The sequence below is a fragment of the Cyprinodon tularosa genome, unplaced genomic scaffold (genome assembly GCF_016077235.1).
Source record: "Cyprinodon tularosa strain WSP-4 unplaced genomic scaffold, ASM1607723v1 ctg38, whole genome shotgun sequence".
In the NCBI taxonomy this organism is placed as follows: Eukaryota; Metazoa; Chordata; class Actinopteri; order Cyprinodontiformes; family Cyprinodontidae; genus Cyprinodon; species Cyprinodon tularosa.
Genome location: NW_024039096.1, coordinates 2039563 through 2053133, shown reverse-complemented (window position 1 = coordinate 2053133; position 13571 = coordinate 2039563). Strand labels below are relative to the sequence as shown.

Below are 13571 nucleotides of genomic sequence, written 5' to 3'. Positions count from 1 at the left end.
ACGGCGGACGTCAGCTCAAAGAGAAGCCTGTTGTCACCTGCTGAGACTAAATTTAACAAAATGGGGTTTAACTATTGTGGTGACGCTGCAAACTGCGGTCCTGTTCTGTTCAGCCGTTATCAGGAGCTGCTTCAGAGGAAGAGATGGGATCCTAAATAGCACATAAGCACGTTGTTGTTAAAAAAAAATGATACTGTAATTTTGTTCGTTGTTAGATGGAGGAGTCGGGTAATAATTACTCATATTATACAAGTGCGTAAAAAGTCTTTAGCCACACCTAGTCCTTTCATTCCCTTTTTACAAAGCCAGGTTCCTCTTTAGCAACACTTCTAAAGATATTTCTTTGGTATTATTTTGCTTTTCTACAGACATTGCTCTTCTCTTTGGCAGAAACAAGGATGAGAATTTGTTTGCTTTTAAGCTCCTGATCTATAAATTATTTAAGAGAATAAAAAGTTGAAGGATTAATCTTTGCACCATGATGGATTAATTTCCAGATTTCCTTGTGTTTTTGGGGCTCTTAACATGCTGCAAAAACCCTCTTTTTCCAGAAGGACAACTGTACCCCAGTGATTTGTAAATCTTAGTGCACCAGAGAGAGAAGCCTTTGCCATTTTCCTTTAGCTTAATCTCTATAGATGGTTTGGAGCTCTAAGCAGACTCTTTACTTAACCCTTTATAGGGCAAGTTACCGTTTTTGATGACTTGCATACCCCTCACAAAAAGAGTGCCCCCCTCACAGGATTTATATCCAGCCATTCAGCAAAGATCCTGCTACATGGCTGTACATCTTATTTTGGCATTTGATCAATTAGATGAGCCCTTGAATGATATATTACCTACTAGGGATGTGCAAAATAATCGTCATGACGATGCATCGCGATTCTAATTTTTGTGATCTACTGCATCGATTCTTGATGCCAAGTATCGATTCTTAATTAAAAACAAGGAATAAATGAAATACATGATTGGGTGGCACACATCGGCCAAAAGCAAGTAGAATACAACTTTCAGTCCAGTAGATGTCGCTGCGGATGCATTTTGACTTTAAAAACAAAGAATGTAAAAACGAAATTGATACGACGCACGTAATTTGCAAAAGGGGAAATGTCAGAAATTTGAATGTTTGCATTTCATTGGTTTAAAGGACCACTGAGGCCATGTAAACAGCTCTGTTATTTTAAGTTTCATAAATCCTAAGCACTTTTTGTCAGTGTGTCCACTCCAGTAATAGTAATATTTGTGTCCAGTATTTGTTTTCATGGCAATACCTTCAATAGTTGTTTCAATAAATACAGCTATGTATGAATTAAGTTGCTTTCAGTTATGTATCAATTGAAGACACTATCCAGATCATACCCAGCCAGTCAGCCACTGGTAATAACTGTATTTTTTTCTTACAGTGCTCAGTGAAAATATCGCAAGGCATCGCGATGTATCGCAATATTTCACGTATCGTGATGCATCGTGACATGTGAATCGTGATTGGAATCGAATCTTGACTTCTTTGGCAATACCCACTCCTATTACCTACTGTAAAATAAGTTGAAAAAAAGTTAACAATTTAAGAAAAAAGGCAAAAAGCTAATTGAAAAGTTAAAAAGCAAAGCTAAAAAGTTAATAAACCTAGTTAACAATTATATTTAGGTTTATAAACTAAAAAATGTAAGTGCCAGTATCAGCATTAATGCCTCTTAGGTTATGTTGTACCACAAAAATGTGTTTCTTTCACTCTCAAAGTGTTTTTCCTAAATTTCTTAAAGAAGTTATTTTTCTTAATATATTCGGGCAAGTTGGTGTTTCTTGTTTTTACATTGACATCCATCCAAATATCCATATTTGATGGACTGTTACAAAGGTAATAGGCTCTTGTCCTGATTCCAGTAACACTATTGGCTCGAAATTCAGATTTTCAAAGTATTTCACTGAGTGCCCAATAAAGATTTAAACAGATGTCAAACAGGATCTCAGAGTTTTATGGTGCATGAATTGGAATAAATTCAAAGAAATAGGTAAAGTTTGAGAAAATATTAAATTTGGGCCGACTTTTCACTTTCAGACATCTTTGGATGGAGTGGTAACCATCAGGTTGAAGTAATTTTTTTTCCTTTTTTTTAGGAAATATTGATCATATTTTCTTGCAGCAGAGAATATGTGCTAAGAAAAAAAAAACTTTTAAGATCTATTAATTCCTTTAGTTTGAGGGTCTGAAACATATAAAAAAAAATACACACAAAGATTTGTGCAAGCTGAATTACTAAATAGTGACTCCAATAATAAACTCAATTAGGCCTGCACAATATTAGGGATGGATGAAATATTAATGGTGAAGACAGCTGTAGTGATATCACTGTAATTAAATCTCATTTATATGACTTCTTCCTTTCCATCTTTTCCATGATTGTGAGGTCCTCATTATTCTCTGGGTGTTTTATCATCAGCTGATAAATAGTGTGGAGCCATAGAGTCTATCAGAATGCAATAATGGCTTCCCCAGGTTACGTCAGTAATAAACCATCCTACCAAACACTTCATCTAAGCAATTCTGCATACTTTACCACTGCAATCAAATTTAAAAGCCAGTCTACATGCTGCTCTTACCGCAATATAAATCAAATATAAAAGTAGATAAGTGTTTTTGTCTTTGCAGTGCAGAAAAAAGTACTAAATAAAAGTCCTTTAACTACTTTGATTTCCAGGACACACATAGGAACATGGTTTTCTAGTCCTTATTTGGTTGTCATGCTGAGAGCAAAGCCTCTCCCACTAACATCCCACCAGCTTGGAAAGCTGGCTCTGCACAACATCTGAGACGCATTCAAACAAAAAGCTGCAAGGGTCCACTGTGCCTCGCTGCAACACAAACAAAAAGCGGCCTGCCATGGCCCGAAGCTTGTTGTTTCAGCCCCACAGATGTGGAGCCAGGAGGAGGAGTTACATCTTCTAAGATATCAACCTAATTTCTCTGGTGTCCTACGTAAATATATATAAAAAAAAAAGCTCAGCTATGCGTTTAGAATCAGGCGCTTTACCTGTCAACAGGGGAGTTCAGCCCACTTGGAGGACCTGAGCTGCCATGTTCTGTGTTACTGCAGACTGCAATACTCTGCAAAAAAAAAAAAAATTAATGAAATGAGGTGAGAAAATAGCAACAGAAGTATCTTAACTTAAAGTTTTCCATTTCAATTACAACCTTTGTGATTTTTATTGGGATTGTATGTGATAGAGCAAAAGAGGAGAGAATAACTGGAATGGAAGAACAATAACTATTTTGTAGATTTCTAAATAAAAATTGTAAAAACTGCAACATGCATTTACATTACATTTAATTTAAATCAATTTCAATAAAGTAACTCAAGAAGTTTTGCTAATTAGTAGTAATGCACAGATAACATTACCAGTATCTGGCAGGGCAGCACTAAAATACTGATATCTGCATCAGCGAGTACCAACAAATAGGGCACAGATACCAGAACGGTGCCTTCTCTCTCCCGACACTTTCTAGTTTTAACCCTTTAAAGCCTGATCCAAGAATAAAACAAAACAGAAAATAACTTTTTTTTGGTTTGAAGTCCTTATTTGGCCTTTTAACAAAATATGTAAAAAGAAAAAACTAATTTTTTTTTTTTATATTAAAGGAATAGTACACCCAAAACATGATTAGCCTTCATTTTCTACTCACCTCCATGCTGAACAACACTCTGGAGTACTTTTTTGATATCTCAAAGGCATCTGGAGATCTGGGAGGCTTCTTGCTGTCTGCTGACATTCAAATAATGGAGGTCCATGGCGCCCGAGACAGAAAGGTCCATAAAAGTCCACAAAAACGTGTCAATATTCCTCCATACTGCTCGTCCAATGTAATCCAAGTGTCCTGAGTGGGTAGCATCCAGAATTTACTCGAAACGAAGTCATTTAGAATGTTTTTAGAGCATAAACAGTAGTGTATAGGATTTCCTAATAGCGCCCCCATGCGCGCTCACGATTCTACGGAAGCCGGCAGACCAAACCGGAAGAAGGTGCGCATTCAGCGTCTGGTCTGCCGATAATGCAAGCGTAGAAGAAGAAATGTGCTGTTTACCTGTGCAAAGAAAGAAACAACGAAAGAAGAATGTCTGAGGACTTCAGTGTTGAGGAAGAGCATGAGTTCTTTGCCGAGCTGAATGCGCTGGTTTGGTCTGCCGGCTTCCGTAGAATCGTGAGTGCGCATGGGGGCGCTATTAGGAAATCCTATACACTACTGTTTAGGCTCTAAAACGTTCTAAATGACTTCGTTTCGAGTAAATTCTGGATGCTACCCACTCAGGACACTTGGATTACATTGGACGAGCAGTATGGAGGAATATTGACAAGTTTTTGTGGACTTTTGTGGACCTTTCTGTCTCGGGCGCCATAGACCTCCATTATTTGAATGTCAGCAGACAGCAAGAAGCCTCCCAGATCTCCAGATGCATTTGAGATATCAAAAAAGTACTCCAGAGTTTTGTTCAGCATGGGGGTGAGTAGAAAATGAAGGCTAATCATGTTTTGGGTGTACTATTCCTTTAATAATTTATTACTATGCGATAAGTCAAGATAATTTTTTGTGTAATCTTCTGCCCTCTGTTATCAGGTATATCTGATTGTGTACAATAGGATTTTGAGCAAAGTTTTTACCATTAAATTAAACATTAAATGTATCAAATATGATACATTTGGCATTACAGGGTTAACTATCGCTATTGGGCTGCTCCAGACCAATGAAAGCGGGCCAATAGCTGCTCTTAACCAGGAAGAATTTCGTAATAGAAACGCCGCCAAGTACATTTGCTAAATGCAAGATTTGCGACCTGAAAGTTTCAAGAAAAAAAAAACCTTGAACCTGATCAAACATTTGAAGTCGAAACATGTGAACGAACACAAAGAGTTCGTGACTGCCCAAAGAAACCGGAAAGGACAGCAGCAACAAACTAGGGGTGGAACGGTTCACAAAATCCACGGTTCGGTTCGGTTCACGGTTTCGTGGTCACGGTTTTCGGTTTGGTTCGGTATGTGTTGATTGTTAGCCTGACATGTTGGTCATGTTGCTGTTAGCATAAACAAAACGTGTTGCACAATGCTTTCACACTGTTTTTATCCACAACTTTGTTTCCGCCGTCATCGTAGGTCACTCTAAATGCAAAGTGGTCCCATACAGCAGACCTATAAAGTGCTGCTGGCGCGTCTTCCAACTCCTGTTCTTTCCCACTCGCCATACCCACACAATTCTCCACAACAACTGATTTTTTTCTGCTACACTCGGCTACGCTGCTTCGCTTCTTCTTCTTCTTGTTTACTACTGGTGGTTGGCTTTGGTCGCAGTACCGCCACCTTCTGCTCTGGAGTGTAATCGCTTCGCCTATGAAAAAAAAAGAAGCAGCGCATGAACCGAACGCAACACACGCGAATCGAACCGAGACAGTCGAACCGAACGGTTCGGACGGTTTTCAGAAATCGTTCATCCCTACAACAAACTCCGATCTAAAAAGTTCTACTGGATTCACTTTGTATTAGTCTTTTTCCTGCTTTACAAAGGTAGGCAGCAGTTTGACAAAGCCATTATGGCAATTATTTCACATCGAAGTAGTATGCAGTTCTTCATATATACACACACACATCAATTTCAAACAGATGGTATCGGTATCGGCCGATACTGCACAGCCAGGTATCGGGTATCATAGCCAAAAAATGGCATCGCCGCAACACTACTAATTAGTAAAAAGAGCCAACATGTTTCTAATTTATTGTCCAAAAACTGCTGTTTTATGAAGGCAGAGAAGCAGCCATGAATCTCATGGTATCTCTGGAGGAGCTGCTAAGATCAACATCTCAGGTGGAACACAAAATAGATGTTTAAGGATGCTCATCATCCAGTCAAAAACATTCACACATTTTTTCTTTTAGACTAAAACTCAGAGCAGAATTATAATCCATACAGCTGTCCTTTAGGGAAAAGGTTGTTTCATGAAGCTCTAAATAAGCTTAATAAAATGTCCCACCATGCACCTTACAGTCAGGATTTATATTTTCTACAACAGAAAATCCCAATAATATACATTCACGTTTAGGTGATAACATTACAAAATTAGCCACTGATAAATATTCACAGTACATTTCTACAGTAAGTTGTGCAAAAGGGTAAGAAAAGGGATGGAAATACCTTCAAAACGCAGGTAAAGCTACACAATGCTATACATAATATGCATTAGTAAATTTGAGAAAAACTTCAGAGCACTTCCAAAGCACCAGAGCACACAGATTAGCATGCATCATTCAGTGGATTTCCTACAACATGCTGTTAACTGTGTCAGCACTGGGTGTAACAGATGCTGATAAACTCGTAGTTTTGTAAAGTCGCCTGTTCTTCCAACCCCCCCAGTTCTCCACTTTGATAACAGGCTGTGCTCACCGAGGGGAAGCGGAGCGCTGGGATGGCGAAGCCGTTTGCAGGGGGGGTGTTGGTGTAGGTGGCTATAGGGGTCGAGTGGGTCGGAGGGGTCGCGGGTGCATTGAAGCCGCTGGCCTCAAACGGATCCTGAAGACCGAAGGAACTCAGGTCGGCGTCTGTTTCGCAGTCAGCTGTTTCAACAAAGCACAAAAACGATTAGACTGTGACCAGCTGTGACCTGAAGACAAATGACCTCAAGCAAACGTGCATCAAACCCCCCCCCCCCCCCTCGAAGCTGTTATATACTGTAGCATAGACACAAACTCACAGGAGTGGATGGTTGCATTTAGATCGTGTCCGATTAATCACTCAGCTGTTGATTCAAATTGATATTTGTCAACTGGATATTCTGTTACTACAGCAAAGCCCTCGCGCACACCATGAGATAAGTCCCACAGGGGCAGAATAATTCGGTTTTCTACAGCATCACATTTCTGTGTTTTGCTCTAATATGCTTTGAGATCTGAACAAATCTCTATTCTGTGCAACTATTACAGTGAAAACATTTTCTGTCTATTTCATTGGAATGGCCATTTCATGCAGAGGCGCAACTTCTGACAGATGGAACAAAGTGCATCAAGAGGCAGTTTTTAACCCTTTAAAGCCCAATCCTTGAAGTCCTTATATGGCCTTTTAACAAAATATGCAAAAATAAAAAACAGAAATACATTTTTGATATTAATAATGTATTACTATGCGATAAGTCAAGATTATTTTTTGTGTAGTCTTCTGCCCTCTGTTATTAGGTATATCTGATTGTGTACAATAGGATTTTGAGCCGTTAAATTATGCAAAAGGTGTCAGATGCAAAACATTTCAGAAACCGTATGTATCAAATATGATACATTTGGCATTATAGGGTTAAAGTTTACCTTTAAGTTAAACTGCTTCAGTAATTAAATGCTGCTTATAGTGCCTTGATGAATTCATTTATAGAGTTTGATCTACATTTGTATTCAACCCGCCATGAGTCAATACTTCTGATACTTTAGCCCTAAAATGTATTTTAGCCCTGGAAATGAGACTAGGAAGCTCTTAGATATTGCGTTGTGGTTCTGCCTGTTGCTTTATTGTTCAACGTAAATATGTGAGTTGAGCCATTCTCTGTCGTTTGATGGATTAAACAACAATAGATGTTGCTTTATAAACCGCCTCTGCTTTTCAAATCTTGACATCTTTATCTGCAAATGTGGGTGGTAACTAGTTACATTTACTTGAGGAACTTTTGGAAAGAAATTTTATTTACAGCGTTGTAATTTTTGACTTTTACTTGAGGAAAAACATGAGAAAATATCACAAGAAACTGAGCGAAAGTTACTCCATTGCGAGTAAGTTCACTTAAAGAAAACAAGCTGGATTTTAACAAATATGCACCATTGAGAGAAATACTTTCTATTTTTTTGTACTGAAGGTTTATTGGTTATATGCCCGTGTAAATCATCCAGGTCATGGTAACCACAAAACAGGCTTTAATTAAGGAAACCAGACTTTCACTCAATTTTCTGAGGACGTTTTAACACCAATCCAGATGGATGTCTTCAGAAAAACTAAGAGAACTTCAAGTTGCTTTCCAATTAAGGTCAGTTTAGTGGTTTTTGGTTAAGTTATTTTTCATCTTTTGAGTCTGCCATGTCATTTGGAGATCGAGTGAAAAAGTAGTTACCAGTTTACTGTAAACAAACCTGTTCTACATACTGTAAATATGGATTTTAATTCCTAAATTCTTTATTGTGCAATCACTATATGTTGCATGTTTATTCTTTAAAACACCAAAAATTGCATATCACTTAATATTTTTGTTGAATTTTATATCCTTTTGTAAAATATTAAATCAGTTGATCATGGGTAGTGAATAGATCAGTTAGGCAGAACTCTGATTCACCTTTTTAATGTATAGATGTTTACTCTTGCAATACATGCACATTTTTTTAAACAATGAAGTAGTGCTACTTTTACTTGGGTACATTTTTTGGATGCTGCCCACCTCTGTTGACCTGCCATGTTCCTTGGATTTCATGATATTTATTTGTTGACTAATGATGTGTAACAAACCTCTGACTCCTTCACAGGCCTTGGTTTATACTGAGATTAAATAAAAAACAAAACCATTGAAACTCTAGTGTGAAGGAAGTTGTAGTAGTGGTTATTTATCTAAGGGTGTTATAGTTAAGGGTAGAGATGTCCGATAATATCGACCGGCCGGTATTAGCATAATTATGTGATATCTGTCCATATCCTTATCGGGTTTCCGCCCGATAATTAAAAGCCGATAATATAATGCCTAGATTTTGCGTAATACTTTGAAGCGAGCGCTCTTGCACCCTGATGACGTCATTAAACCGCGCCAGACAGCAAACTGTGTAGCAGCAGCGAAGCTAAACTGTTTTGTAACTGCGTCGTGGAACTTTTCCAGAGTTACAAATGATGACTTGAAGTTTGCGATTTGCAACGAATGTGAGGTCCTTGTCATGCGTAGGGGAACCAATTACTTTGTCCTTCAACAGCGATCCTTCATTTGTGTTTATATTCAATTCTGTGCAATACAGCCGTACTGGTGAGGTACACTTTTTTCCTATTTGTGAAGAAAAGATATTTATCTCTTGTTTGAATATATATTTTCAGGTTAATCTAAAGAAGAGCATATTCCAAAATGTTGTTTGAGACAGTGTTGAAAATAAATGTCAAATTTAGCCTTTTCGTGAAGTTGAAATGCTGTTTTTATCCTCTACAATAGTAATTATTGCTGGAATATATAGTGTGTAGTGGGGCATCACAGTAAATCTAGGTTTAATGCTTACATTTTGTTACTGGCATGATGTTAAATTGGTTTATATCGGTATCGGCTTATATCGGAATAGAAAATTTAGCGTTTGGAATATCGGCATATCGAATATCGACAAAAAAGGCAATATCGAGCATCCCTAGTAAAGGGGGTTAAATGTAAATACTAAGCACTATTTTAGGGATGCACGATATAATCGGCCCCTTATCGGTATCAGCCTGTAACGGCCTTAAAACTGAATATCGGACATCGGCCACCCCACCGATATTTAACCCGATATTTGATCAGCTTCTGAGTTTCTAAAGTCTAAAAAAAAAAAAAAAAAAAAAAAAAAAAACTACTTCTTCTTCCTCAAAAACGTCTTTTTTACAGACTTAAAAACTTCTAAAAATATTGATACATTAAAATATCACAATATCTTCATATGCTGATATATTGCCATTTAAAAACACCATATCAATCTCTTTTACTAATGAAATATTGCTATATGTCATCGTTATGCTACGAAATCCCCCGAAAATTCACGAAATTTTGCCATATTTTTATATGTTGATATATCGACGCGGTATCAACTATTTTACTAACAAAATCTCACAAGAATTTGCAAAATATCACGAGAGTTTGTAACAGAACGATGAAATTTCACGAGATTTTGAAAGTAAAATAGATCGATACCGCGTTTTTAAAAATCAATTCAATATCAGCATATGAAAATATATTTGAGTATATTATTTTTCAAAGTGTCAGAAATGGATAACAAAACTGCTATTTTCAATGACTACTTATTTTTGTCCAGCTTTAACATCAGTATCGATATCGGTTATCGGCTACATGAGTTTTAAAATATCGGCATATCGGATATCGGCCAAAATCCCAATATCGTGCATCCCTAGTAAAGGGGGTTAAATGTAAATACTAAGCACTATTTTAGGGATGCACGATATAATCGGCCCCTTATCGGTATCAGCCTGTAACGGCCTTAAAACTGAATATCGGACATCGGCCACCCCACCAATATTTAACCTGATATTTGATCAGCTTCTGAGTTTCTAAAGTCTAAAAAAAAAAAAAAAAAAAAAAAAAAAAAACTACTTCTTCTTCCTCAAAAACGTCTTTTTTACAGACTTAAAAACTTCTAAAAATATTGATACATTAAAATATCACAATATCTTCATATGCTGATATATTGCCATTTAAAAACACCATATCAATCTCTTTTACTAATGAAATATTGCTATATGTCATCGTTATGCTACGAAATCCCCCGAAAATTCACGAAATTTTGCCATATTTTTATATGTTGATATATCGACGCCGTATCAACTATTTTACTAACAAAATCTCACAAGAATTTGCAAAATATCACGAGAGTTTGTAACAGAACGATGAAATTTCACGAGATTTTGAAAGTAAAATAGATCGATACCGCGTTTTTAAAAATCAATTCAATATCAGCATATGAAAATATATTTGAGTATATTATTTTTCAAAGTGTCAGAAATGGATAACAAAACTGCTATTTTCAATGACTACTTATTTTTGTCCAGCTTTAACATCAGTATCGATATCGGTTATCGGCTACATGAGTTTTAAAATATCGGCATATCGGATATCGGCCAAAATCCCAATATCGTGCATCCCTAGTAAAGGGGGTTAAATGTAAATACTAAGCACTATTTTAGGGATGCACGATATAATCGGCCCCTTATCGGTATCAGCCTGTAACGGCCTTAAAACTGAATATCGGACATCGGCCACCCCACCGATATTTAACCCGATATTTGATCAGCTTCTGAGTTTCTAAAGTCTAAAAAAAAAAAAAAAAAAAAAAAAAAACTACTTCTTCTTCCTCAAAAACGTCTTTTTTACAGACCTAAAAACTTCTAAAAATATTGATACATTAAAATATCACAATATCTTCATATGCTGATATATTGCCATTTAAAAACACCATATCAATCTCTTTTACTAATGAAATATTGCTATATGTCATCGTTATGCTACGAAATCCCCCGAAAATTCACGAAATTTTGCCATATTTTTATATGTTGATATATCGACGCGGTATCAACTATTTTACTAACAAAATCTCACAAGAATTTGCAAAATATCACGAGAGTTTGTAACAGAACGATGAAATTTCACGAGATTTTGAAAGTAAAATAGATCGATACCGCGTTTTTAAAAATCAATTCAATATCAGCATATGAAAATATATTTGAGTATATTATTTTTCAAAGTGTCAGAAATGGATAACAAAACTGCTATTTTCAATGACTACTTATTTTTGTCCAGCTTTAACATCAGTATCGATATCGGTTATCGGCTACATGAGTTTTAAAATATCGGCATATCGGATATCGGCCAAAATCCCAATATCGTGCATCCCTACACTATTTTTTTATTTTTAACACAAAATGAAATTGCCCTCCGGTGCTTAGAGGTTGATGTGTTTATAACTGCACAGAAGATCTAGATTTATATGATTTATATGTATGGAATGTGCTGCTGAAGTAACTTCACGCTTCAAATGAATATATTTTTTTATATTTTGTTAATTTAAAAACTGATTTTTTTTTTACACTTTCATGATTCTGCAACAGAAAATTAAAAAAAGTAACTTGTAAGTATTAAATACAGCAGTATGTGTCGCTACTTGCAGAGATGTTTTGCAGTAACAATAGGATGCTCACAGTTAGCAGACGACAGGCTGTTGTGGCGCACATGGAAGTGCTGATCCGCTTCAGGCTCCTCTGGTTCTACTGGGTAGCTGGAGCTGAGTCCAGAGTCTGCAGAGCTGGTGATGGGGGAGGAAACGGAGGCCTGAGGTGTCAGGGCTGGGGTGGGGGAGTCTGCTGCAACGACGTCATTGACCCTAGGTGAGGGTGTCTGAGGCTCTGGTTCTTCTTCTATCACTTCCTGCGCCTCTTTCTTCTGACGCTCCTCCGCCTGCCGCCTCAACTTCTCCCTTTGCCTCTTGATGGCCGTCACTCGGTCCCGTATGGCCTTGGCCACGATTTTAAAGTCTGCCTCGCACACAAAGCCGAGCACGACCTGCAAAAAAAACAAAAACAGAGCAGAAGTTGCATCAAAGTTGTGTTCATGGGTGTGTTGATTCAGAACATTGATGCAGGCCTGCTGACCTGATTAGACACGCACTGACATTTGTGCTAACAACATTTGTTTTGCCACAACACACATGGACTGCATCTTTTGGTCGTTTCGCTCTGTGGAACCAGTCCAGCAGAGCAGCTCACTCTGCCTTTCAACACATTGTCAGATTACTGCAGCGATGTCGCCTGCTAATACCAAATTTGATCTTGATGAAATCTCCAATAAAGGAGTAAACAATTAAGGAACTGTGGCATGCCTTTTCATTAAAAGTGACCTCTAGGAGGGGGACAGACGGGGCGGGGGCCGTTGCTTTGAGAACATCAGGGCCAGTTTCGCAATGAGCATTAGCGTGGCTGTATTATTAAAGACATGACCTCAGCTGCTTCCAGAGAAGCTCTCTCACATTTCCACCCTGTGATGACTGATGTTGTGCTCTGACCTTGAACAAATAAAAATGTTCTTTCTTTCAGGGTTGTGAAACATAAACATGTTTCAAATGGTCCTACGTGTTTTAACATCAACTCTCCATACCTTCCTTACTGGGTTTTCCAATTTTTCTATGAAATAAAGTCTGAATAACTGTTAACCAAGCTGCAATTTAGAAATCATTACGAATTAAGGATTTTTTTTTTTTTTTTGTATACCTACAGACTTTATACGAAAAAAGTTTAAAAACAAACCACTGGACTGTTTTCCAAGATTTACGATGTTTCGCTTCCATCCTAACCTGACTCCGTCAGATGGATTTGCTCCGCATATCCATCTGGAAACCTTCCGTTGAAGTAATTTAGGGAAGGGGCGAATATACTGGTTAGCTGATTGGCCTATGTTGGTGATAGACGGGCCAAATAAACCAATGACATCAACGAAGCATATGACGTACTAACAGAGCGACGACGAAGAGGAGCCAATTGATAGATCAAACTCTTGCCGAAACCAGTCGGGAGAAGAGCAAAAACATCTTTTCCTCTGAGAAAAGCCTCCAGAGCAATGTTTTGCTCTTCTTTCAGTGAAGAAATACTCTGTAATTCCGATAAAACTTGCTCGATAGCCACGCTAATGCTAGTTTCATCGGCTGAAGCCGCCATGTTCTTTAGACTGAACTGTCGCGCTTCTCGTTGCGTCACACCTCAACCCGCCTCAAAGCAAACGCTGATTGGACGTTCATTTGGTGAACGGCTCCAAATTTTCTTTAACGGAGAGTCTCCA

At 37.6% G+C, this 13571-nt stretch overlaps 1 protein-coding gene across 2 annotated transcripts in view; it reads right to left on the bottom strand.

Moving 5' to 3' along the window:
- Positions 1-13571, bottom strand: part of wnk4a (WNK lysine deficient protein kinase 4a) — an 87097-nt gene that overhangs the window by 30629 nt on the left and 42897 nt on the right. For both annotated transcript variants that reach the window (XM_038296934.1, XM_038296935.1), the window contains exons 8-10: positions 11942-12302; positions 6428-6597; positions 3033-3106 (exon numbers count right to left, since the gene is read on the bottom strand). In XM_038296934.1, coding sequence (XP_038152862.1) covers positions 3033-3106; positions 6428-6597; positions 11942-12302 — 605 coding nt within the window. The remainder of the gene's footprint in view (positions 1-3032; positions 3107-6427; positions 6598-11941; positions 12303-13571) is intronic.